The sequence below is a fragment of the Pleuronectes platessa genome, chromosome 4 (genome assembly GCF_947347685.1).
Source record: "Pleuronectes platessa chromosome 4, fPlePla1.1, whole genome shotgun sequence".
Lineage (NCBI taxonomy): Eukaryota > Metazoa > Chordata > Actinopteri > Pleuronectiformes > Pleuronectidae > Pleuronectes > Pleuronectes platessa.
In genome coordinates this window covers 12,436,451-12,463,785 of record NC_070629.1, presented here as the reverse complement: position 1 = coordinate 12,463,785, position 27,335 = coordinate 12,436,451, and the positions used below count along the sequence as shown (strand labels likewise).

The following is a 27,335-nucleotide window of genomic DNA, read 5'->3' as shown; positions in this document are numbered from 1 at the left end:
CGAACTTCCACAGGATGCACCCTCTCTGCAATCTCGTGCCCTACTGTCTATGTGCAGCACATGTTGCAATAGCCTATTTGCCTTAATCCAGCCACAGCTCAGACATGCAATTTTCCAGAGGATTAACTGTATTCAAAGAATACAGTTATTTATTAACCAAGAAGCATCTGGAATGTAGTGTAGTTGTTGGATTATGAGTTGATGTTAACTTGCGGGATTACATTTGTCTGAGTGGGGATGTGAGGGATGTCCTGGTGCAGCAGTGGTGGATCTCTGAATGGCACAGGAGTATTGTGCTGAAGAGTAAACGGAATGTGTGGTCGTCTCTTTCAGGTTGGGAGATGTGTGAAGAAGTGTGACGGACGGCCATGGGACTGGAGAGACGGTGGCTTGTCACCACTGCAGTAGCCATCTGTCTGCTAAGTAAGTATGCTAATGCAAATATGGATCCATCGTATAGATTTACAATTTATTTCCACAAGTCATCTCTCCATTTTAAACTGTATTAGGCATTTCTCTTTAATACAGCTCATTACATCAAAGCTCTTGGTGCTACTCATCTTAACAAAAAATTGCTTTTCAGGAAAATGTCAAGTCACAAAATGCTTTCATATTATTTGAAAAAGAATGTCAACGTGGAGTTATCATTGTATTATGACGGGGACAATAAAACAATTATCACATACACATTGTACTATTCAGAAAATTTGCTTTGTATGATCACATTTACATCATCATGATGGTGTCACTTTATAATATGTCACTGTTTATATAAATATATCAAGACTTACTCAAAACACTCACTACAATATGTTGCATTATTTATTTAATTAATTTCAATTAAATTCCATTTTTGCACATGTACCTCATTTTTATCAACTTTTAAGTTTGCTGCTTCGCTTACTGCATGAGATTAAATTGAAAAGTAAAAACTTGTTCAGTGAAGTCACAATTTCTTTTGACTAGAAGTTAACAACTTTCTGACTTTCTTTTTTTTTGGTTGCTAGTTCTTCATTTGTCTGCTATTTGTTTGCATTTCTTCACCAGAAGCTCAGTGTGTACTAACACCAGTAAGACCAATGTCCCTTGTTGTGGTGAAGCATTGCAAAGCACTTGGCATATGTCGCTGTTCAGCTGCCTATGTACAGTCATAATGAATTTGGCACAGCTCCCATTGCCTTACATTGGTGAAAGTAAAGAGGAGGGGTTTCAGCACATGAGTGGGCAGCGGAGAATGGGGCCAAAATCCAACTTAAATAATATCTGGGTGTGGATTTAGATCAATCCAGGATTTATGCTACCCCCAACCCCAGGCACGCGTCTGTGTGTGCGTGCATGTGTTTGTGAGGGGGAGTGGTGGGAGGGGGGGGATTGATTGTGCTGGTCCGCAGACCATGTGTGGACCCCAGGGGGTGGTGGGAGGTCGGCCGGAGAGAGCACTGAGCATCCTGCTGTCCTGCATCAGAGTATCAGCCCCCCCCCATCTGAGATTAAAGTAATCACCAGGCCAGATGAGAAGCAGAGCAAACACTGGCACCCAGTTGTGCTCACACCGACGTGAGCACATGGCAGCGAAGGAGAGGGGAGGCTGCTCCAGGTGTCCCTAATGGGATTGCCGTGTGTTTGCAGACTTTGCAGCTCCATGTTCTTGTCACCAAATGGCAAATGATTGTTTTACACGCCCAGCGTTCAACAGGCCACTCTCTGTGGAAGTCCTAGTCTTCATGGCTTTGAGGCTTTTCCCGTTTAACAAAGAATTCAAGGATCCACTGCTGTTTCTTAGTTAGTTTCCCACCAACATTTCTGTGTTGATCTCCCGCTGCCTTTGTGGTCAAGCTCCCTCCTCTCACCCCAAAGTGACTATATTCCCAGCAAGTAGAAACATTGTCACAGGAATCAATAACTCCAAAATTCCAGAGAGGTTTCTCTCGCCGCCGTAACTCTTTTTAAAAGGCTGATATTAAGCAAGGCGTTATAGAATTTTATTTATATGTTTTGCTCACCTGCGTACTGGTTATTAACTTCTCTGCTTTAGCAAATTTCTACTCTAAATTTCTGTCTCTCAACCTTTATCTTGCTGTTATGCTGTTGTCTACACAGGTGTGTCTCAAGGTGTGTCATCGTTGGTTCGTGCCAGAGTGGGGGGGTCTGCAGAGCTGGCCTGCAATCTCACTCCAACATCCAAAGAAGACACCAGCCCAAACCTCTTCCCTCTGCATGTGGTGGAGTGGGTGCGCCTTGGTTACAGCGTTCCCATCCTCATCAAATTTGGAGTGTATGCGCCTCGTGTTCATCCAAACTATAAGGGTAAGCATTGTACAGATGTTTTCAATAACACATCTGTTTAAAGAAAAAACTGATTTTAGTTGACTAGAAGTTCATTCCCTTTAAGGCTAAATCCTAATAACTCATTTGAAAAGGCATAAACTCTGTTAGAGATGCGGAGAGTTTTACAGTAGCTAAAACTGAGAAGTTTGGAAATGCTGCTGGCCCCATTTTACTTTGGAAGCGTTTTATTCTGGACGGGCATAAACTGAGACGTTTTGAAACAATGACACTCACATCCGCTTACTGATCGGGTCTTTTCAGTCCTGACGTAACTGGCAATTTGTCAGGCTCTTAAAACATGAGCCCCTTCCAGAGGACAACCAGCATTTGCCTCGGCTGACAGTGTAGAAAGCAACATGGTCAATCAATTACAAGTGTTTGTTGACTCAACAGCTGTTGTGCAGTGAAAGTCTGTGTTTTACAATGATCCACAGGAGACGAGATACTATTAGAGCAATTCCTGTTAACACCGGCTTGCTAATGCCCTGTGTAGGTTAGTGGTCATGTGTTTTCAGGCGTGTTAGTGTGGATGGGATTAAAACTGATACAGAGCCAAAATGCTCGTGTGGACAGAGTAGTATTAGTATGGCAGAAAACCTGTTGGACCTTTTTTTTGGCTGAATCCTTTTTTGGATTGCTTTAGCAGTCTGATGGCACATAAGCCCAAATGCAGGCTTTGAAATACCAGTATCATACCAGCGCATTTCTGAAAGCATTCCAAAGACTCACTGCCAATTGACCGATTTATGTAATTATAGTTCAGTAGATTTTGATGACTGGGTGAGTACATGTGGCAGCAATTCTCTTTCACTTTTGGTTACAAGCATCTGTCTTGTGTGGGCTAAGATAGATATGAGGAGGATACATACATTGTATTTGTGAAGACTTGGCTCAGGGAGGTTTGAATGAAACAGTAAGTTATCCCTCCAAACCCCCCAATCCTTGTTTTCAGTCTGTTTGCTTCTAGACTGCATTTGCACTGTTTCTAGTGCTGTGGGGAGAAGGGCTATAGCAAGAATGCATCCGCTTTAATGGAGGCAGTGAAAAGGGGGTGGGGTAGCTGAGCAAGAAGAAGTGGGGTACCAGTAACGCTGTGCATGGGGGGATTAGGAGTCTAGGTGGGGGCCTGGGGGTCTGATGACAGTGTTTTATTAGTATGCTGAGGGGTGACCCAGTAAGAGGAGATTGTTGTGCTGGAAGGAGGATGGATGAAGCATTGGGAATAATGGGAGTTTTCTTGCTGGAGCCCTATAATCCTGTCATTGTCTACCAGAGGACAAAAGACAAAGAGGGGTATCCCAACCTTGTCTTGCTTTGCCAAAGCTAACAGGGCCTAGTGGCTACTGGGACACCCAAAATCCCATACTGTCCCAACTAGGTCACTGGAATATACAGGGAACCATCCGTAAACCACACCCCCTACATTTGTCGCATTAGAACTTTTTTTAACTGGAGATCCCACAGAGAACGAAAGATATTTATTCCCGAAACATGATTGCAGTGTCACGAAAACTCAGGAACCACATTTAAGGATTACAGGGGCTGAACCACAAACAGACTGCCTCCACAGTTGGGCTACATGTGTTCGGCATGTTAAATCCTTGTAGGCCATTAACCGTGTCATTGTTTCGGGGCAGTCATCTGATGCATAGGCAGTTGTAATGAAGTAAACAACATTGCAGGGATGTAGCAGAGTAGAAGATTGCCAGGGATGTCCCCACCTTTTTACATATCCATTTCCCTTATGTGTACTTGTCTGGTGGGGGCTTTACCCCTGTCTGCCTCAGATCCTCATATCTCCCCTCCCACTGGAGGCAGATGGCAGTATGTGAAGCGTGTCAGCGCTGAGGGTCTAATGTATTCTACCCTCAAATTAAAAGGTTGGGGGATTTCAGATTTAACCCACATCACAATCAAGTAGGCAGCCATTTTCAGATATTTGTCTTGGCTTGTCTAAAAACGGAACAAGAGAGCAGAGATGAGTTCACATTTCAAGGTTTAAGATCAAGAAACAGTTAAAAGAAAATTTATTTTGGGTATTTGCAGCGACTTGTAGGGTTCATTGTTGTGGTGGATTTACAGCATAATAGCTGCTTCCAATAAAGCTGAGTAGGGTGTCAGACATGAATATATAATATTTAATTCAAAGTCTGTCCTGCTCTTCCTTTTGTGGACTCCCATTTAGGTAGATTAAAATAAAACTATAAAAAGCCTTCCAAAATGCTATCTGCCATTGGTCTGCTGCTTTGTCTCAGACACACTGATGCTGTCTGCTACTTTTAGAAGCTGACATGAAAGAAAAGAAACAGGCGATATCTTGGATGACTATTTCAGTCCATTAAACAAACAATTTTTTGATATGATATCAGGTGTACCGGAGATTGTGTTTTGTTTTTGAGGAGTGTCAGGACCACAGAGCAGCGTCCTTCTGTTGAACCAGCATGTCTCGCTCTCAGAAAGCTTTCTCTTGTTTCCGTGAAGTGAGTCAGGAAGGTATTAGTGCCCCTCATCCCTCTTCCTCTCTGCTCCCACATCCAGCATGCCCTGCAGGCCCGAACATTAGTCAACTCACAACAAAGAGGAAACAGACGAATAATTTCTGACTGACACACTATTATAGTCTGTTTGAGGTGTATTTGTTGAGACAATATGTTGAAGTCTAGCGGTGTCAGGATGGTTTACTGCTGCAGAGCTAGATCAAATGTCTCCTGTGGGCTGAAGTAAATCAGCAGAGACGGTGAGAAGGGGACTACGACCTGAGGTTAGAATGACAATGGGCAAAACCCCTAGATCTCAGCAGGCCTCCATCGCGCTCGCAGTGTGACCTCTGAACACTGGAGAAGTTAAGGGCTGCGTTCGTCTCTCACATGAACAAGTCACATACACACTCACACACACCGACTTAAATCTCCCACTGCACACGAACTTCCTTTCGGGAGCTTAAAGTGGAATTAACAGCTATGCTTTGGCAAACATGAGTCTATTTGGTGACTCCAGTGGCTGTAAGGTGAAACTCACTGTATGATCTCCAACCAGTTTTTCTGCTCCAACTAGACCAGAGTGATGTGCAGCAGCAAACAATGAGCCAATGAAAGAAGAATAGCTGGCTGCAGCTTGGGAATTTCATGTTAGCCAGCAAGTTTTTACAAAGGCCCCTGTTACCTCATGCCGTAGGTGTGTCGCTGGCCAGATTTCATTTAAAGAGCATGAGTCAGTCTCTCATATTAAATTCTGCTCTGCTGTGGAGGTGTAGTCCTTGTGTGGTCTCTGTGAACAGTAGCTGAAGTAATCCACTGTTTTAAGATTAGTTTCTGTGAGTGAAGAGTTTAGAAAAAGTATGATTAATTTTCAGCAACTGTTCTAACAATATTTTGACAAAGTTTGATAGTTTCTTATGATGTGTGTTATTCTTACGGGCAAATTTTTCCTAATGGTCAGTTCAATCAATGAAACCCTCAGGCAACTGACAGTTATTAACATCAGTGTTTTGACAAGAAAACAGAGCCAGAGCTCTGTACTTGAAAACACTTCAAACACAGATTTGTATCACTGTATTTCACTTATTTTCTGGAGCTTATTTTAAGGAACGTAGCCGGAGATTGTCAGAGTCAGCCTGAATGTTCCTGCTGTTAGGAACAACAGCACGGGTGGGCGCCTGGCAAGAGGCAGGACATGAAGTATAATTTCTGCTTTGGAAATCATATGCTTTTGCTTACAGCTCATCGACACAGGCGTCGTCCTGTATCACCAAAAGCTCTCGAATCTCAGTAGTTTTCCAAGTTGACATCTGTAATGTCTTCTACACATATGGGACATCTTGTCCATCCAAAATATTATATTTATATTGTTTTTGTCCTCTAGTGTCTGTCTGTCACACATCCACTCATTTGCTGCAATTGTTCTCGACATTTTCCGGCTGCATTCTAGAGGGCTGGCCGGAAAGTATCCAGAAAATGTTGGGAGCAACAGACTAATTTGTGTTCTCACAAAATGTCCAGAGTTCAGTGCTAGTCTAAGAACAGCTCTAGTGTAACCTCACTTCACAGATTTAAAGAATATTAAAATTAACATTGTGATCACGTATAAGGTCTAAGTCCTGCAGTGACTTAAGTTGCTGCTGTCGTGAAATCTGGCACGTGAGATGTGTGTGTTTGCTGCTGCAGGGGTTGTGCCGGACAGAGCGAGAGGGACAGAGTTAACTGTAATCTATCTCACGACAAAGAGCTATTCATAAGAGGGTTAGACTGATTAGGGAGACAGGAGGATTGAAGAGAGAAATATGGGGGAGTGGGAGGGGTGAGCTGTCAGAGGAAGGGGGCCGGTCCCAGACTTATGATTGTATTCAAATCAAAACACATCCCACAATGCACCGCTGCCTGGCTCTCTTATGCACATAATGATGGACAAAGAAAAGCAGTGCTGATGCTTCTCCAAACAGAATAATCTTTCTTCCTCCGCTGTTTCCCCTGCTATTGTATCACATGCAATTCCCTTTACCTCATGTATTACTGTGTCAGTATTTACCAGTGGGAAGCCTGCGTGCAAAAATCACATGTTGACTGTAAGGACAAAAGCCGTGTGCTGCAGCTTTAGTAGCATCACAAGTAACTACAGATACACCACATAGTGTACTACAAGATAAAAAAAATTACAATTATAAATCAAAAAGAACAACCACTACTGTATGTGAATCAAATGTATGTGGTGTGGTGTCCTCAGCTCGGTTGCATTGCAGTGGTTTCACCTGCAGCAGTTTCAATTGCAGAGAGGCCACATCAATCTTGTCTGTAAAAAAAAAAAAGCATTGAGGATTCAGAAAGCGTGAGACGAGACCAGCTCCTGGCCGATGGCACGGCTCTAAAACTGAGTTATTTTCTAACCTGCCACCCTCTGGGCCAGAACCTGACTCTCACTAAAATGAAGAGGGTTCATACAGCTCTGATGGATTAGCGTTTCCATTTTCTACCCTTGGCTGCCCCAGCTTGACCTGTCGGGAACAAGGGGCTCATTTTAAGGTAGACTGGATCTGTCATGTGATAGCTCCTGGAGAAAAACCTGGGAGGAGGAGTAAGGCGAGGAAAGGAGCCGCGGCTATTGTTTCAGCCATCCTCTATTCGCCTTAGAAACTAATAATGTTTGTCTCTAGAGGAGGGCTCGTGGACATTGTGCTAATGTAGCACCAAGGGGAGTGATGAATGCGTCTGGTCGGGAGTTACGAGGCACCGGGGTCAGAAAGGTCAACCTCTCATTTGTTGTCAGTGGATTATCGATGCGCACAATACAAGTAACCTCGCAGTAACCTCTCATGCAGTTCCTCTTGGTCTGAGAAACAGGTTTTTACTGATCTTGTTGATCATTTATCAACTCGTGCTCAATTATTCCAGCATATCTTCATTGTATATGTAGATGCATCAGGGCATCAGGGAAGGGAAAACAACCTTTTTAGTGAACAATCTTTCAGGGCAGAGCACCTGCCTAGTGCTGTATTTGAGGCCATTTCCAGGCCAGAGATCCAGGCGACATTCAAATTTAAATAAAGCAACATTTGTCACCCAGCGTCGGCCTTTTGTCCGTCCGCAGGCTGAAGGGAAAACAAAGTCCCCTCTTTCCCTGCCTCTCATTCATCTCTCTCTCCCTTCGCTGCCTAATGTGCTGTGGATACGACACTGAGGCTGTTTTTTAAACACAAACATGTTTTTCCCCTTCTTCGAATTTTTCAAATATGTGACGGAAGAAACCCACCCCTCTCCCTTGTAATCGACCCGCCCCTGCCCATGTTTGACCGCTCCGGCTCTCTACAGTAACTGGATTCAAACCTAAACCTATAGCCCGGGCTTTTCTCGGTCGCATCACTATGGTTACCTCGGAGAATGAGAATAGTGGGGGCTGCCGTCTCTTTGTAGTGATGGACAAGAGGCAGGCTTCAGGAAAGGGTTAAGTGTTTTGACAGCGAAAAACCGAATCGCCCTCATTGAGACCCAGGGGGCAGGGCACAATTTTGAAAATCAACATGTGCGCACACCCACATGGTTCTAAACCCACGAGACCAGTGCCACACGGTCAGTCGGTGGGATTTTCACACACTGTGCCTTATTCATGTTATACAAATATTACAAGAGGTGCTATTAGCCACCATGATCTTTAAGCGTACCATAATATTTAGCCATGTGAGGATTAGGTGTGTTAAAGAGGGTTTGTGTGATTTTGCACATGACAGTGTTTTCCCTCTGCAGTGGGCAGGGAATTCCGCATAGGATGGGAAAAGGTTGCATAGGAAACGGACCTCAGGGAGGATCCCTCACAGCGAGATAAAAGGGAAATGCCTATAGTTATCACCATACCTGTTATCATCCATCTGCACGTTTCCTCTCTCCGAGCCCTACCCACTAGTTTGCAAGATGCTGACCTGAAATCAGTGGCATGCGTTTTATGGAGACTCTAAGTGAGCACCACCCATCAAACTCTGCTCTCTCCTGTAGGTCAGTCAATCATTAAGCCTAACTATTACACACAGCAACAGCCCCAGTCAGGAATGCAGGGTTAATTGTTAGCTATTGATGTCTGTCTTTACTCTCAGTGTGTGTTCCACCTTGTCTTAGGGGCATGTAGAGAGTTGTATGAATTGCCTAGCTCCCAGGCTCTGCTCCCGTCACAGCCTCCGGAGGGAAACCGTGTGAATAGTGAGCATATTGTGTTTCTGGTGATATTGTTGCTTCAAGGTTGCAGCGCATTCAAAAATGATCTTGTGTTATAAACTAAATATAAATTCTGGAATCGATGTTCTGTGCTCAACTTACAATTGACTGAAGAGGTTTTTTCTGTATTTGCAGCTTTATTCTTTATTTTTTTTTAACTCTTTGCAACTTGTTTGCTGCAAGAATAGAACGACTGGATGCCGGAAACTTCTAATTCCTCTGTTTACTTTCAAACTGCTTTTGCCTGGTCCTGGTTTGAGCAATGTGTGTGTTTCCCCCACCCCTGCACACATCTTCCTGTCGTTTAAAGCTCTGAGATTGAAGGGGGGGGGGGGGGGGGGTCATTGAGAAACAGAATAAAGGAGAGGATGGGGGTGGGGTGGGGTGGGGGGGGGGGGTGTAACTTCAGTACCATGAAAAGTACCGGGCTGTTGTCACCAGGCAACCAACAGATCAAGTTTCAAAGCCTGACAAGGAGTTGTAAGATGTACAGGGAGGAGGAGGAGGAGGGTGGTGGGGGGTGGGGTGGGGGTATAGGGGTGTGTGTGATAGGGAAACGTGTGTGATCGTGCGTCGGTATGCTGGAGGCTGTTCTCACACCAGTTCCGAGCATGCATTTGCCACGACACACATTATTTATCTTTTTTTTTTTATATTTGAAACATTAATTTACGTTTTCTTTACCATCAGTCACCTGAAAAATCCTATCACCGATGTCACAGGATTATTGTTCAGCGTATAGAAGAACAGAGTCTGTCTTTAAATCCCTCTGAAACCAATGTGAATGAACATGAAATGTTGCCTGGTAAACTGATAAACGTGTCACGCACACGGTCCAGCTTGAGTAGTAATTTAGGCATTATCAAATTGGTAGATATGTCTGAGATGGTCTCATGAATTATTGTTTATCTCTGCCCAATTACCTCTCATTGATAAACAAAAACAGGGCACAGATCTCATTATGTAAGTGTTCAGCAAAGAAATCACCAAGATTAAAAAGAAGGAAACATATTTTTGTCCTATTTTGGTGATTAAATAAAGCCGCGTTCAGGAATTCCTGGCATCCACAGTCTATCTTTCCACTCCACCACCACCCTCACCCGAAATGACAGGACACCATCTTCAGCTGTAATCTGGCACATCATTACGATCATCACTCGAGTGATTCATGCGTACTTTCACCGCAACTCACAGCCGCTGACGTCTCCTCCTCTGAACTGCATCTTCTGTCCGACACATCTATTATTTTCATGAATCTGAATTATGTGTCTGCTTATTAGCTATGAGCATTAGAGCTCCAATCGATGTTCACACTGTGTGGGGGGGTCGGCGAGGTTCAGGTCCATGACTTTGACTGCTGCCTTTTGTGACAGTGGATGCTTGTGTCCTCTGCGTGGTAAGCCCTCTTCCTGCATGTGCTGACTCTGCCTGTCTGGCTATGTGTGTCTGTGTGCTGACCTACTCTCTCTCTCTCTCTCTCTCTTTTTCTCTCTCTCTCTCTCTGGGCCTTTCCCCTTTTGGCCCTCCCACCCACACCCCCTCCTCCTACAGGTCGCGTGTCTCTGATCCGGGGTGCCTCTCTGCTGGTGGAACGGCTGACCCTTGAGGACGAGGGCTGGTTCGAATGCCGCATCCTACTCCTGGACAGCAAGACAGACGACTTTCGAAATGGCACATGGACCTTCCTCTCCATCACAGGTGCAGCACTGCAGGGTTTCGGAGAGACGTAGGAGCGGCTCCTTTCGCTGCTCATCACTGGCACTGTCCCCTTTTTTAGAACAGCCAAAGCATGGGGTTGGCCACGACTCTGTAGGCCCTGGCACGCTGAATGTCATTGCAGTGTATGAGGAGGTTCTGTGTGATGTCATCCTCCTGTCTCTGTCTGTGCAGAGCCTGGATGATGAATAAGTTGGTTTGAAGAATATCAGGAGTAGGACAATGTAAAGCTGCTTGTGTGAGCTAAAGATTCATGTCAATAGCTCCATCTCTCGCTCTCTAAAACACACAAAGACACACACACACAGACATGCAAGCCACAACAGAGTTATATAGAGTTTAAAGCAGGGATATGATATAGTTGAACTACAATGACTGAAAGGCCTACATGTGTTGCATCAGGTTGCATTATATCAGTGCATGTATTGGATTTCATCACAATAAATGAGAAGAATATACCCATAAATCTCAACACCCAACTTGAACCTGGTGCGTAGACAGGGATGACATATTTTGTTCTAAGCTTTCTCTAATTGCATATATTTTTTATCATGGGTGGTCTAACTGGAGATAAAACTCTAACCATGGCAGTGTTGGGTCTGTGTTCTACTCTCACAATGACATATCATTTCCTGTGGTTTGGTGGTTCCTCAGGTTTATTCCATTTTTGGATTTTTGATTCTTGAAAAGGCCACATTTGGAAAAAAGTGTCAACTTCTAGATATATTGATATAGACTGACCTGATCTTAATCTGCTTTCCAAATGTCAGGAAAATTGTTGATTTATTGAGATATATTCCAATTTGGGAATGATGTGGTTGACTGGGGATTAGAGCTTGAATGGTGTGAATTTCAATAATGGGAAGTACAAAATTTCCAATACTCTCAATATTTATATATATTGAAAAAAAATGTGATGTCGTTATCAAAACTTTCTGACAAAGACTTTGCTATATTTGACATAAATAAAAGGACAGCAGATACATCCAAATGTGTATAAGTTGAATCAAGACAGTAAACATAATTTTAAAACAAAAAATGTACACATTGATGTATGTTTGTAATTTTTTTTAAATCATATTGATGCAAATAGGATAACATAAACGCAGATACAGATATCTCTGTGAAAGGCTCATATTAGCTGTTTAGTTGGGTTCTACTGTTATGCATTGAGAGCTCAAAATCAAGTTAGTGTTAGTGTCTGTCTTTAATGTCATGTAAATAAAATAACTATTCCGTCTTTCTTTCTCTGCTCTAGCTCCACCTGTGTTTATCAAGAAACCGCCAACTTTTGTTGAGGTTCTGCTCGGAGATTCGCTGACTCTCAGCTGTGGAGCCCATGGCAACCCTCGGCCAACTGTTGTCTGGCACAAAGACGAGAGCCCAATTGAGAAACATGAAAAAATAAAAGTGAGGAGGATTAACAGATGGCATTTGCTGTGTTTAACTAAATTCTTTTTAATTAGCATTTCCTGTAGCAGCAGTAGCTGTAGATGTTCCTTGAAAGAACTCTATGTACTCTATGACTGCTCCATAACCCTCCTCTAACGTTTCTCTTCTTCTTTGATCCTCCCCTTTTTAGGTGCTCAATGGTACCTTGTCTTTGGCCTCCGTCACAAGAAATATCTCAGGAGTGTACAAATGTCACGTGTCCAACTCAGAGGGGAACCTGACCCACTCTTTGCAGCTGCAGGTCAAAGGTCAGTGATGAACTGTCAATCATCGGGGACAGACAGAATCCTGGGTTATTTCATGTTTAAACGTGTACTTTGAGGTTCAGGTAACAAGACACAGCTTCTGTGTTTTTGAAAATAACATCAAACACACATATAATTCAGAGAGGTGAACCCTTCTTCTCGTCTCTGTCTGCTTTATGGCTTTCTGATCCCGCTACAGTTAAAATACTTGTGATTACTCAGTCTATACTGCCACCTACAGTCTATTACCTGCTTTGCAATGGTTTAAAACAGGACTCAACAATTGTATTTCTACTCATCTCGTTAGTTACTGACTATATCTCTATAGACAGGAATGCTATTTACATCCGTGTTTTCCCCTTCGCCAAAAAGGTCCTCCAATCATCATCATCTCCCCAGAGGACACCACTCTCAACATGTCCCAGGATGGAGTTCTGCAGTGCCAGGCTGATGCCTACCCTTCCAATCTCACCTATGAGTGGTTGAAACATGGACAGAATGTTTACCATATTGAGTGAGTCTACGTTTAAGATATCAGTATCATGAGCAGAAGATATTTCCCACATCGTTCTTCTGTGTGATGTAAAACATAGTGAGACACATGCTCATTTACTTCAATTGAACACAAAGAGCTGTTTTCAAAGGGAGATCTTCTGACTTGGTGCTGCTAAACTCGTGTCAGGCACAATGGAATAAGTAGAAGATTTCCAAAGCATGGAGCTAATGCAATCAATTCTAATTAGATTATTTATAAGACTATTAAATCGTGTGGTGATGAGCACATTGTAACCCTGAGACAAGGATCTTGCCTTTCAGATTAAGGTGACATCTACCAAAGTAAAGCTCTGATGATACATTTTTAATAATAGATATTCCCTCTTACCCTTATTCCCTTTTACTTTAGGTCCCTTAAATCCAGAGTGAAGATTTTGGTGGATGGAACTCTTCTCATCCCTAATCTCATCCCAGAAGATGCTGGCAACTACACCTGTACCCCAACTAATGGGATACTGACCCCACCCTCTGCTTCTGCACATCTGAAAGTGAAACGTAAGGGTTCAATCTATTACACACCAATTTTCTTTAACCTTGCAAGTTGAGGTTGCTTAGGTGGGAGCATTTTCCGGCATGCCCTGAAATAAAATATTTGTATTTACATCTTGTGACTAACATTTCTTCCGTTAGACCCTGCACGTGTTGGCCGAATGTCCCGGGAAACATACTTACCTGCTGGCATGGAGGGGCTCATTGTCTGCCCTGTCCAGGCTGATCCACCTGTGCTGTATGTCAACTGGACCAAAGATGGAAACTATTTAAATCTTGACAACGTGAGTCATGTGCCGTAGAAATAAATCGATCACAGGGTGGAAATGCATGGATGTCTTGGAGTCACTGTGTGTATCTTTTCCTCCTTTTTTCCTCCAGTTCCCAGGTTGGATGGTAAACTCGGAGGGCTCTGTTTTCATAGCAACAGCCAATGATAATGCTGTTGGCATGTATGCCTGCACTGCCTATAACAGTTATGGCACCATGGGCCAGTCTGAACCCACACGAGTCATTCTAAAGGTAAGACTCGACTTCTTGTCACTGTCTTAGGTTGAGAGGAAACGCTTTACCATCAGTGCACAGATTTAACAAGGCCCCCTCCCTCCTTCAGGACCCCCCATCGCTTCGAGTGCCTCCTCAACCTGAGTATGTCCAGGAGGTGGGCAGAGAGCTGATCATCCCTTGTGATGCCAATGGAGACCCCACTCCAAACATAACTTGGAGCAAGGTACAGGGGAGATTTCCAACTCTAGTGTCCTCCAGAGGAACATCTTACTTATTCATTATTTAACTTGTGGTGGTCTTTCCTGATAGATTGGCGCAACCCCTCGATCTCCATTCAGTGTGTTGGCCAATGGCTCCCTCCTGCTGCAGCCCCTCAGTAAAGATCACCAGGGGGGCTGGGAGTGCCTGGCCACTAACCGCGTAGCGACTGTCAGTGCAGGCACTGTGGTCATGGTGCTGGGTGAGTGGTCTGACCTAAGTTCTACAACTTTTTTGTTGATTTATGACCCTTAACCTGAAGGTATTCATGTGCATTGTCGACAGTTCAAACTTACAAACATGTTTTTTCTGTTCCTCAGGCACCAGTCCTCATCTCGTGTACTCTGTATCTGTAACCACGGAGATGAACCAGGCCAACGTATCCTGGGTGCCTGGCTTTGATGGAGGATACACCCAAAAGTTCACAGTGTGGTCAGTGAAATATAATATACTTTTTTTTGGTAGTATTGTATTTTTTATTTATTCATTGTTATTTATAGTTTTGGTCTTGATTCAGTCTGTTTTTAAATTTCTTTCAGGGTGAAGCAGGCATCCAGGGGGAAACATGAATGGGCTTCTTTGCCTGTTCCCACGTCCAAAAATTACCTTCTGGTAACCGGATTACTTGCTGGCACCAGCTATCAGTTCAGTGTTCTACCTCAGAATAAACTTGGCTCTGGACCTTTTAGCGAAATTGTTTCTGTGCGAACACAAGGTTTGTGCAAGTGAACGTGTGTTACACCTTCAGTTTCCTTTGCTCTAAATGATACTCTTTTGTTTTTTTATATCAGCATGAACTTATATCAGGTCTTCTTATCAGCTGTGCCCACAGAACCTCCTACGGCTGTCAGCATAATCCTGGATCCTCCCACGTTCCTGTCAGCCAACTGCACTGAACGAGGCGTCCTCCTCCAGTGGTCGCCTCCAGAGGCTCCATCCTCTCCACTGACAGGCTATGTGCTGCAGGTCCGTAGGGATCAGGGCCGCTGGGTCCTCCTCAGCAACGACATCAGTGCCAATCAGAGCGAACTACTTGTACAAGGACTGATACGGGTAATAATATGTTCTCATCTTACTTTGAATCTGTACTTTCCAAAGATCGATCAGTGTCCCCTCTGTGTTTCCTGCTTTCAAAGCCTGGTTGAATGCAAATGAAACAGCTCTAGTGCTGAAACCTTTATATCAAACTAATGTTATGATTAATAATGAAAATGTTCTGCGCTAGTCCGTACTTTCATTCTGAGGAGTTAAATTAAACCTCTCATATTTCTTTCTCCTCAGGACTCTAGTTATGATTTGAGGCTGATGTCCTGCAGCAACAAATTACTCAGTGAACCCAGTGAGGCTGTCAATGTATCCACCATAGGTAAGTGGCTCTGTAAGAATAACATTAACATCAATATTGACATACATACTGTTTTTATTGGATATTTTTTAACATTAGCTGGCAACAGATATGGCTGGAGAAAATATGTTTTCAGCCATATTTCTACATAGATATGTTTGTTTGTCCGGTTGTCAGGAGCACCAAGAGGGAATTTTTTTAATTATGTTACAAGCACTCTATTGAATTCAAGGATAGACTGATTAGATTTGGTGAACGGTCAGGGTCACCGTGTCCTCATGTCTGTCCAATTATTGTGAACAGGAACATTTAAGGAATCCGGGAGGACTTTTTTTTTTCAACACATTTGTTGCCATCACTCTATTGATCTAATGCTAATAATGACATAAAACACTCAAAAACGTTTCATTAAATTCTCTACACTAGAATGATATAATTCTCTATATTATAAATCTGGACAAACATGCATGTAAACTGCAGCCTGATTGGTTGGCAGAGGCGCAAAGCAGTGAGGTGCTAATTGAGTATCATTATTGACTCTGGTCTATTTACAGGGATGGAGATTTACCCTCTGCGCCCCAGTTTCTTGGAGATCATCCCTGAGCCCCTGTTGGCCGGTGTGTTAGCAGGAGTGTGCTTCCTGTTTGTGGCCATCATCCTCTCCTTGGTGACAGCGTGCTTTATGAGTCAGAGAAGACGGCAGCGTCACAGGAAGAGAAGAAAAGGTAGAACATCAGAACATTATGCAAAAATATATGTTACTGTTTGTATTGGTGTCCAGAAAAGTGAAATAGTTTATAGTAAATACATATTGATTTGATGATTTCCACTGTGCAACTGTTTGAAATGTCTATCTATTCCTCACCTGTTCTTAGATCTACCATCTTCCTTCCGGAAGAACACATCTCTAGAGTAAGTCTTCTCATAAATACACCTGTCTATTCTCAACATTTTTGTTACCTCATTGACAATGTGATTTTCTCACTATTACTCACTGTATTTGCAGCTCTGTTAATACATATTTAAGCTTGAACATTTTATGTAATGTATTGAATTGTTATTGTAGGTGTTATGTTGTTGAGTACATTTTGATTACAATCTCTACTATGCGTAGTGTAGTATGAATGAGCAGGAAATTACAGATTGCGGCTTGATTGTTTTTTGTTATAATCCACAGTACCATAAAGTTGTATTAAGTTATTTTCTTGTGTTCGTCTTTCTCAGAGCTCGCTCGCCTCCTCGCAGCCCAGACAGTGTCCTGAAGCTGAAGCTGTGCCCGGCACTTCCCTTTTTCCCTACCTCGTCTTCACAGTCTGACCGCTCCTCCTTCGATAAAGGCAGCCGTGGGGAATATCATGACCAGCGGAAACAACTCCTCGCCAACTCGTCTCCACCACCTCATTACACACTTTTTGAGAGTCACATGGGGTCTCAGGCTCCCTCGCCAACTGCTCTGGAGTCTATTTCCAGGGGGCCGGACGGACGCTTCATTATCCAACCACTGCTTGAGGGTTCCAGTCATTTAAATAATAAAAACTTGAAGAAGGATGTCCTGATTATGAATGGTGGGGCAAGTGGCTCAGGGAGCAAACGGACGTCACTCAGGGACTCACCAAAGTCAAGCATACTGAGCTCAGAGAAGGAGGAGAGGAAGGATTCTCCTTTCACTGTGGACGTCCAAGAGCTCAACAGACCTCCTTCTTCCCCTGGCAGGGTACGGGCCATGGCCAGAAACTTCTCCCGTCAGGGCTGCTTTTATTCGGACGATGAACAAGGCTCAGAGGCTCTACTTGAAAGAGCCAGCTTCTATTCAGACAGCAGTGAGAAAAAACCCAGCGATTCTCTCAGGAGACATCACATGCCTGGCCACAGTGAAGGTCTGAGAACAATGCTCCTGGATAGAGATCAAGATAGACCTCACCATTCAGGCTACCTGCCAATGGAAAGTCAGCTGACTGATAACAGCACCCCGGTCTCACAGCTAGACAGTGGGCTGGAGAGGGATAACATTAATAAGTGTGTGCAACTGGCAAAGGAGAGAGAGAAAATGGAGAGGGAGCTAGAGAGCTATACAGCCGATCAGAGAAGCAGTAGCCGGGGAAGAGATGAGCGACAGACAACAGACAGGGATGCAGAGGAAGAGCCAGTATGGAAGCCACAAGACGTTACTATCAGACAGAAACACAGGCCCTCGGGCCAGACAAGTCGGGTGTCTGACTATCGGAGGGCGTGTTACTTCGGGAAGAGCAGCAGTCCCATGGACCGGCTCCCTACATCTCGAATACAGTGGGACATCAGTCCTGTAACCGCTGTTACCAACCTCGTTCCTGCACAGAGCCCCCGAGAGACCACATCACAGCATCCTCGCACATGTAGGGAAATCTCTGAGGACTCTATGGCAGTTAATTCCTCATGCTCTCCGGGCACCCAGAACACCTCCCTCCCCATGCTCTCTCCTAATGTCGCCTCAAAAAGCTCGCCCGTTCTGTGTTTAGAAACACCAACCAGAGGCCGGTCACTGAGTCCTCGGAGAGAGCTGGATATATGCAGAAAGTCCACGACTGAGCAGGGCTTACAAGAAAGGACGCAGGCGGGGGGGTTCTCCACAGGGTTCAGGCATTCATATGCTTATGCAGGCAATCAGCCCTGGGATTCTGCTGCCAGAGATCCAATAGGCGATGGTGAGAGGCGGAAAAGTTCAGCTTCACCGCAATATCATCAGCCCGACAGAACCAGAGACTACACAGCCAAAAGGGATTCCAGTCCCTCGAATTATTCTACATTACCCTATGAACACCAGGACGAAGGGGCAAAGGCCAAAGACAGAGAGACTCGTGGCCGGTTGAGCTCTGGATTTTATTCAGACTTAGAAAGAGAGGGTGTCCGAACACGCTCCAGGAGGAGTGACAAATGTCTTTTCTCTGATAGTCCCAGCCCTCTTTCCACACTAACCCTCGTAGAAGAGGTAGAGAGCGATCAGTCCCAAATTTCTGTGCCTAGAATGTCAGAGTCCTTCAATGTCAGACCTGCTGCCCCATCGCCCAAAGCGCCCCCACTGCAGACAAGTGCAATTCTCGAGTACCTGAGCCTTCCAGGTTTCATCGAAATGAGCGTGGATGAGCCTGTGGAAGAAGCTGAAGTGACAGGCACTGACGGACAAAGCTCAGCACTAAAGGCAGAAACATCCCTGGTGACGAAGCCTGACGTGGTTCCTAAAAACTGGGAGGTTCATGCTAAAGAAATCCAAGGGGGTGGGGGTGCAGAGCCCGGCATTGATGCTTGTAGAAAACAAGGCTATAAACGCTCGCTCCATGTTGAAACTCGAGATTCTTCACACAGAGTAAGATTTCCTGATGAGATGAGACCCTCATCGCATGGTCCAGAGAAAACAAGCAAACAGCTCTATGATGAGAAAACACAAATTCGGGCTGCGATTAAAAGCACAGAATCCAGACCTGGATCCAGGTCAGCTCACACCTTGCTCAGTGCGGCAAAAGGCATGGCAGATTTAGTGTCAAAACACTCCTGGAGTTCTGTCGACAGTAGTCAGTCTTTACCGGAGCAATCCCAAAGACATGCTCCTCAGGGCAGCAGGACTAATAACATTGCGTCCCGGATAAATCAAGTCCCTGTGCCATTTCTTAGGAAATCTTTAAGTGTTGGCCCGTGTAGGACGCTCTCAGGCATGGGACCGCCTCGTCCTTTCATAAAGAAATCCATCAGTTTAGGCTCACAGAATTGGGAGCATTTTGAGAGCCCAAGGCCATATATTTCCGAGAGGAGTTACTGGGACGAGTTCCCAAACCCAGATGTCAGGGTGAAGTCCCACAGTTTGGGCCGCAGTCCATCTTTCCTCCCCAGGCCTGGCCCGTCATGGAGGGAGTATGTCCCTTTCAGACGGCCGAGCATCGGGAGCTTAGAGAGGCCTCATCACACACAAAGACCCTTAGCTAGTCCCTGCTACCTCACTCCTGCTATGTACCCACCTAGAAACACCTCAATCTCCCCAATGCTGGAACCCTCCGATCCAAGACGGCAAGCAGCTGTTTTTCTCGAGTCCTCCAGGTGGTCTCCTTCTTACCAAGAGACTCTGAGGTCTTCCCAGCATAAATATGTCCCCATGCCGTCCTGCATTCCTGTGCCCCAGTACCAACACTGGCCAGGCTCCAGAGGGGAAAGCATGAGACCTATGGACCCCACGAGGGGCCCTCCAAGGTCCTACCTGCCCAGAGGCATCAGCTGGCCCTCTCCCTGTTACGCCCCCTTCCCGCCCAGGGAGGGAGAGAGTTACAGACAGCCAGACAGGATGATGGCTAGGGGAGGAGAGGCTGAGATCAGGCAGGGCGGGAGGACCAGTTATGCCAGTCAGAGCAGTGGCAGAGGCAGCGCTGGTCTCTTCCAACATTCCCTGTCCATCACTCCCACACTGCTCAGCTCCCCCGAGACGACGGAGGAGAGTGAGCGGCACAGAGCTGAGACGGATCGGCCAGAGAGGAGAGCCAAAAGGTGACACCGCACCTGGACAATAACAACCACCACACTGGAGTGTCTCCTTGGCGGAGGGATTCATCTGTGTTTCTAAAATTAACATCAGTTCAGTGGTTTTTGTTTCTCCTTTGTCATCACTGTTTTCTGACCTCTTTATTTTGTCTATCTCATTAGAAGGAACACATCAGTAGATGAAAGTTATGAATGGGACTCTGCTGATGCCTGCGTGGACCTGGAGGTCCTGGACGCCATGAGGTTTGATCAGTCACAAATGAGCTCCCGGAGAGGAAGGGGCGAGCTCAGATATGATCAAGCAGGTGGCGTCCAGGACCAGCAACAGAAAGGTGATCATTCATTTATTTTTTCAACCCCCTCATGCGTGATGTTGTTGATGTTGCATGCTTCATGGTGAGTGTAACGCTTGATGATGCATGTGTTCCTCCTGTGCCTTCGTGCCGTGATTATTTGTGAGCTTCTCCCATGACGTGCCCATCCATGCATTTTCCTCTTCCCGATGCCTTCCCCAGGCCCACCTCTCCCACTCAGCCCGCCAGTTTCCAACCCACCTCGCTGCCGGCTCAGCCGCTCCCTAAGCGAGGCGCGCTTCAACGCTCTCCGCCAGGAGTACCAAGAGTACAGGCGGGCTCAGGAATCCGTCTGTTCCCGTGAGCCCTGTCTCAGCCCTGGCTACGATTCAGACTCTGACGCCAACTCCGCACTGCTCTAGCAGTTTGAGCCGGTCCGTTACTCTGCCCTCTCACCTCTTTCCATATTTTTCCACCTGTCACTGCTCGCCTGCCTGCATCCTTTTCTTGCCTGCTGTTGTATCATCTGTGTGCAGTGAATTTGTACATGTCAAAATGTGAGCTGATCACTTTATAATTAAAACTGTTTAAACCCGTTTTTCAGGGTGCATTGCTTTTAACGCTGCGTCGCTCTCTGCCTTTGTCTTCACAGATACATGTGACTCAGATCGTCAATAGCAGTTTAATGAACAGACGACAGCACTGAGGCCCTGGATATTCACACCTCGCTGGAGCTTTCTCATGTGAAAGAACATTCGTTGTCTATAGTTCTTGTTCAATGTTATGTCAGACATAATGTATTCTGTATTGCATCAAATGTGATGGACTGCAGCTCCTCAGTTTATATCCAATGACATGTTTGTTCCACAAAATGAAGTCAGGAAGGGATTATTTATTATTCTGAGAAGCATGTTTGTTTGGGGGGAGATGCTTTTACACCATGACAATCAGGCACACAGCGCCCCCCTGAGGAATGAAATGTTCACACTTTAGACAGTTTTCCTGGTGAGAGTTGAGGAAGCCCTGCTTTATAAAAGCAGCAGCGTGCTTCATAGTGAGGGCTGAGTTTCATCTTAATGTCAGTCGCATCAAAGACTTCCCTTTAATAATAAAATGACGCTAATGACAATTACGTAGGTTTGTGTTGATGATCTGTTTGAGGTAGAAAATGTTGCCTGTGCTCACAACATTTTCACCACCATCCTCCTCTGTGTATGACAAGTACTTAACTAATAGTACTTAAAGATCACATTATTAGGTCACTGATAATTGTACTACAAATGCTTTTATCAGCCAACTTTAATACCCCCAAACTTGTATTGTTTATATTTAAAAGAAGAAGTAGTTTATTTGACATGACCTGTTGGTTCCCTGAAATCCTACCTGACTTACTGCAGTCATCTTCAACTGTCAAGACTTAATTCACCAAATCACCTAACATAGCCCATATTTGTTCATAATGTACAAATGTTTATATGTACCTTAATGTGAATGCTCCCTGCTGTTCCTCTTCTTCATTCCATCAGATGAAAACATGTAACTTTACTCCACTTGATTCTGTCAAACTTTTCCCCGGCGGTCAAATAGGAAACACACAGGGGAAAAGATTTTTGCCTTATTTGTATTAATGTCGTACGTACACTGGACGATTGACCCTGAAAGGGTTGAGCTGACGAGCTTGTCAGACAAAACTGATTAGATTTAAAATGTTTGGAATGAATTTTTGCTCACGTGATAAATATTTCTGTATATTTACTGAGGTGAGTTACGATATGCAAAAATGTTTACAATTCACATCAGTGATGTGACGGCAGCACTGTGAATATTTTGACTTCTGATTCCGTATTTGAATTACAAGTCTGTTATAAAAAGTTGTGCCCATTAACCATTTGTTTTTCTACTGCAAAAAGACAAAAGCTGTTTTTACATGTCGCCTGACGCACAGAGGTGTAAAGAATATCTTTGTTGCTGTATTTAGGAAAGACTCAACGTTTGTTTCAGATTAATTTATAACCCAGATGAGAATATTCATGTGGAGTGAGTATGCATTTCTGATGACGTTTTATACAAACTGCAAATTTTTATATCTTGCCACCTGGTTGTTGTCATTTTGATAAGTTTGTAATGAATAAATTGCTTTATTCTTAATGTAACATACAGAAATATGTTTATTTTTTGCAACATGTGACAATGAACTGGATAACGTCAACTGATTTTAATGTCATTCCAACCATATGATCATGTGACCCCTGTTCAGTCCCATATGTAAGTACAACAGTGGATGTGGGTTAAAGTGCCATAACAGGCTGGTTTATTTCAATCACAGTCATTTCACATTGGAGCTATAAAAGAAATGAAAAGTTGATGTGTGAAAGCTAACTGAGGGGCTTTTCCTAAGATGGCGCTGTTGAGCCATTTTGCCACACCCATTTCAAATTACTGAGGTGGAGCCGGTAAAAACCTGTGTTTACTGTATTACTATTATTAATAATATCTGGACTCATTTGGCCTACGCACTATACATAGCATGTTTTACTATAAAACAATCAATTAAACACAACAAGCCATTTGCTCGTTAACTAAAGCATTTTTATTGTTGCAGGTAAGAAGTCCTCACAGTACAGTCATGTGTGTTGTACATCAACACCGACTTCTTCTATTGATTTCTCAGGCTCGTTGTCACAGCTCACTTGGTTGACATACGCATGACATGTTTGACCATATTTCCAATACCATCAAATATATAGTGATAGTGATACTCTGTGTCCCACATGAAGGACGGGGTGCTGACCACCTTGTTCTTCTCATCCACATGGGCTTCGTAGAACAAAGGGTTAAGGTCAAAGCAGGAGTTATTTCACAACAGGCATAATAACAGAATGAACACAGATCTGTGTAGAGGCTGTTAACTAGTACATATGTTAAACTGAGACTTTTGAAAGGATATATATGGCTCACGGACATTGTGGCGTGCACCCATGCTCTTTACAGCCTGCACCATGTTTGTGTGGGGCCAGTTCCCCCAGCGGGTGTTTTCATCCCGCTCATAGCCCAGGGTCACCTCGATGCTGGGCAGCACCCGGCATGCCAGCACAGGGGCCATGCTGGCCAGTCTGGAAACAGGAGTGGACGCTGAGTTAAGGCTGTGATCAAGTCCAGATCAAGAGGCGGGTCTAATCAGGGTGTGAGAATAATTGCATTGCAGGTATCGAAAAGGAGAGATTCAAAGCCTGAAAAAGAAAAGCTCTCCAAGCATAAATCCATGGGAACAAATCAAGTCTTCTGAGTGTGAACATGTTGAACCACTATCACTGAGCACAGGAGGCATATGAGGCAGTTTGTTGTCAAAAATGTCCAATGATTACAACCATGACAGGTAGGCCTACGCTGAGCGTTAACCTTAATAATTTAAAAATTCTAAAACATGTTCCAGACACTGAACCTTCCTCAACCACTGGTGTCCATCACCTACACCAGTGGTTCCCAAACTGGGGTACGCGAAGTGGTTCAGGGGGTACGCGGGAAAATATTTGATGTGCGTTTTGCATAGCTCATCATCTTAGCTGGAGATCGAACGTCTGAAGGGGTACAGGACTGTAAAAAGCTTGGGATCCACTGACCTACACAGTGCTATCAGTCGCCAACACTGAGCAAACAAACTCCAACTTCATGAGGATAAATCAAAGCAATGTCGATGAGTAGAAACCAGCAGCAGTTTAATTTGATAAGCTGATCATGGCTCATTTAAAAACTTGATTATTTTCAGATGAAAAAAAGAAAATACTACAATACACAAAGAAAAGGGCATCGAATATATTTACATTTAGTTATATAGGCTCCTAAATAAAACAATAATTGAACACAGATTTGATCCAAAACATTGGATAAAATGGTTAATATCTCTTATATATTAATATTATATTAATATTACATACCTCTAAATATGTTTGAATCTTTTCCGCGCTAGTTCGACAAGTGGCCAACCACCAGCAGATGGTATGGACAAATTCATTATCTATTCTATTATCCTTTGTTTCTTTTATCGTAAATTTATACAATGCTTGTTTTGAAAAATCAGAACACAATTTACAGCGCTGACAGAAAACCCCAGTGGAAGTTGTCGTGCATTAATCCCAGCCATAATCATTCTGAGCCCTACATTAAAGCTTTGGACCCACTTAGCAGCTCTTCTCTGTCATTTTTCTCAAATATTTTTTGATTGGATTTTCTATATCTCAATCAAATTATTTCATCCGCTCCAACTATTTAAAGGCATTGAAGGTAATGGGGAGAGATTACTGTGGTTATAATCTTTAAATGATGTCTGGGTCAAGGTCAAATAACCATGTGTTGTCATGGTGACAGCTGTGTCATCCTCTTCCTCCTCCTCAGCCTCCAACTCCACTCTCTAATTCCTGTATAATCCTGCATCACCGACATGTTAGACTCGCCATGCACCTGAGCCCCGGCTGTCACCTCACAGGTCCCCGTGACCCTCATCACTCTCACATACCAATACAGTGGATGAAGGATCATTCACTTTCCACCAGATCACACCGGTAGAGACTGAGGATCCTCAGTGTCAACATGTCCGGCTCTCACCCTGTGGATTAGTTTGCCTGGTGTCACTACATCGTGTTCCTGACTCTAACACTAGTTTCTCTGCCCCCGTTCTTCCTCTTGTGTCTGCTGGGAACAGTGAGAGACACAGACTCCCACCACATGATCTCTCACATGGTCCATCATCTTAAAGGACAAAGATTTCTTTATACACAGTTCAAAAACACACACTTTGTGATGTAAGTTTAAGATAACAAAAGCTCCAACTTGAACTACTTCCTTAACAATATTTCAGGTATTTAGCAGAGACTTAAATCAAATTTAATCAACATTAATTCAGATTTGTATTTTTTGCCTATTTTCCTGAACATTTAGCAAATTTTCTATATAGTTTTGATCATTTCAAATGCAAAGTACAAATTCCGTAGATGTATATGTCATGACTATTGACATAATCGTTTTTAGGGGGAGAACATGTGAGACTGTTAAACTTGGTTTCTAGGAAACACTGCACTGACCACGTGAAACAAAGAAATTATTTTCCTATCAACGTCTGCAGCAGTTTTATAAAAAAATGGAAATATATACATAGATTTAAAAAAAAAAAAAACGATTCTGTGAAAAAGCCTAGTTTCATCGTCTGACTTTTCTCCTTTCTACAGCTCCAGTGTCCCAATTCCATTACAGGGATTGGATAAATCTCGCCTTCATCTAGTCTAATGTAATCTAATGTAATCCGATTTAACATGCGGCACTAATCAATGAGAGCTTGCAAATTTGCTTCATGTTTGAATTTAAACTGTGAACTTCATTCTCCCTGTTGGTCAGACGTGGAGTTCTGCAGCATTGATCCCTCAGCACTGGTTCACTGAATAGTGATCAGATGATACATACCCAATGGGTTTGCGTAAACGGTGGAAATCTTTCAGCACCCTTTCCACATCATTCTGCAGCTTGCAGTCTTTGCCGTCCTTCGCAAAAGAGGATCTAAAGAGAAGAGGATTTAATATGAGTGCTCCATCATGCTAGATTGCGCTGTACCTCTATTCAATGCATATTTAATGATGCCTCACAGGTTCTTGGTGATACCGTGACCCCCAGGGAAGATGATAGCATCAAAGCTGTTCGCGTCCAGCTTGGACAGGTCCTGCATTTGCATCATGCCCTGACCATGACTGAAGCGGGCCGCCTCCATCATCATGTTCCTATGTGAAGGGCGGAAATAATCATAAATACTACATTTTGTAATTAGTCATGTCAGGTGAGTAACATACAGCGTTAATTAAGTCAGTGGACCCTTCAATGACCCTGATCCTTTTGAAAGTGTCTCCTAACAAGCTTACCGGTTCTCCCCGGAGGCCGGCTGCTTTTTCATGTGGTCAATCACATGCATCTGCTGCTGATTTGGAGCAAACATCTGGAAGCGAGCCCCGTTGCGGCTGAGGTGGTACATGGTGCTGAGGACGAGAGTTGTGAATTAACCATCTCTGCACCATGACAAGATAAATGCAACATTCCTGTCCGGGGTCATATACTCACTACACTCCCTCGTGGACATCAGTCCCATCCCACCAGCCACATCCTGAGAAAACCTGGAATACATCGTGATACACAAACCCAATGTGACTCACAAAGCACAGTGACGCCCACGCTGATACTTCTACTTCTCCCACTTACCACTGCCACGTTAGTATTTCCCCAGTTGCCGTAGTCACCCTGGTGAACGAAGCAGGCAGGCTGTCGAGAAATAACAGCCAGCGTTTGTTTTGAAAGCAAAGTCCTGGTGGCCAGCATGATTTCTCTTCAGTCTCACTGTTTCCGGAGGAATACAAGAGTTCAGTTAACCACTGAGCCTGCTTTAATGGTTGTCATATTGATCTTGCTGTAGCAGTCTGTATATATATCACCAGAGCGCGGCCGAGTGACGTTACCACGTAAGCTCTATCTTCTGAGAAGAGACACGACACTGACCTTTTCCCTCCCGAACACCCTTCCCTGTTAATACCTTGTTTATTCACCTGATTAACTTAAGTAATTTGGCAGCAGAGTGACCCTTCGGCTTTGGGGGAGTATTGCTCTACTGTAGTGCTGTAACTCGTGAAATATCTTGACCCCTTCAGAATTTAACTCTTGGTTCTGTACCTGAATGGAGACTTAATAATTTAATGCAAAATGCCTGTTAGAATATTGTTTAAATTTGTATGTAATCCTGCAATAATCATGTAATAATGATGGCTTTTATTCAACACTGCATTTGTGCGTTCTTTGATATTGCTTCCAACTATACATCTCATCTTTATAGAATGCAAGCCCTGTAAAGTCCATTAGGTTGTAAGGCTCTTACTCACTGTAATGCTAAGTTGCGTCTACAACGTCTAGACAGTGAACCCAG

General features: G+C 44.0%; 2 protein-coding genes across 2 annotated transcripts in view; one reads left to right on the top strand and one right to left on the bottom strand.

Annotated features, from left to right (window-relative positions):
* Positions 1 to 22,536, top strand: part of igsf9b (immunoglobulin superfamily, member 9b) — a 28,481-nt gene extending 5,945 nt beyond the window's left edge. The window contains exons 2-21 of the mRNA XM_053421812.1: positions 334 to 423; positions 2,101 to 2,307; positions 10,575 to 10,721; positions 11,998 to 12,149; positions 12,322 to 12,439; positions 12,809 to 12,950; positions 13,341 to 13,486; positions 13,622 to 13,764; positions 13,862 to 14,002; positions 14,094 to 14,210; positions 14,297 to 14,447; positions 14,566 to 14,677; positions 14,785 to 14,960; positions 15,066 to 15,298; positions 15,527 to 15,611; positions 16,145 to 16,315; positions 16,466 to 16,502; positions 16,815 to 20,096; positions 20,253 to 20,422; positions 21,036 to 22,536. Coding sequence (XP_053277787.1) covers positions 369 to 423; positions 2,101 to 2,307; positions 10,575 to 10,721; positions 11,998 to 12,149; positions 12,322 to 12,439; positions 12,809 to 12,950; positions 13,341 to 13,486; positions 13,622 to 13,764; positions 13,862 to 14,002; positions 14,094 to 14,210; positions 14,297 to 14,447; positions 14,566 to 14,677; positions 14,785 to 14,960; positions 15,066 to 15,298; positions 15,527 to 15,611; positions 16,145 to 16,315; positions 16,466 to 16,502; positions 16,815 to 20,096; positions 20,253 to 20,422; positions 21,036 to 21,061 — 5,811 coding nt within the window. The 5' untranslated portion in view covers positions 334 to 368 and the 3' untranslated portion in view covers positions 21,062 to 22,536. The remainder of the gene's footprint in view (positions 1 to 333; positions 424 to 2,100; positions 2,308 to 10,574; positions 10,722 to 11,997; positions 12,150 to 12,321; positions 12,440 to 12,808; positions 12,951 to 13,340; positions 13,487 to 13,621; positions 13,765 to 13,861; positions 14,003 to 14,093; positions 14,211 to 14,296; positions 14,448 to 14,565; positions 14,678 to 14,784; positions 14,961 to 15,065; positions 15,299 to 15,526; positions 15,612 to 16,144; positions 16,316 to 16,465; positions 16,503 to 16,814; positions 20,097 to 20,252; positions 20,423 to 21,035) is intronic.
* Positions 22,537 to 22,963: 427 nt separating this feature from the next.
* Positions 22,964 to 27,328, bottom strand: gatd3l (glutamine amidotransferase class 1 domain containing 3, like). The gene is made up of 6 exons (XM_053419922.1): positions 26,621 to 27,328; positions 26,483 to 26,535; positions 26,287 to 26,400; positions 26,017 to 26,148; positions 25,838 to 25,930; positions 22,964 to 23,496 (listed from the first exon to the last, which is right to left on the bottom strand). Exons 1-6 carry the CDS (start codon positions 26,735 to 26,737, stop codon positions 23,289 to 23,291), a joined length of 717 nt encoding a protein of 238 aa, XP_053275897.1. The 5' UTR covers positions 26,738 to 27,328; the 3' UTR covers positions 22,964 to 23,288.
* Between the last annotated feature and the right edge of the window lie 7 nt (positions 27,329 to 27,335).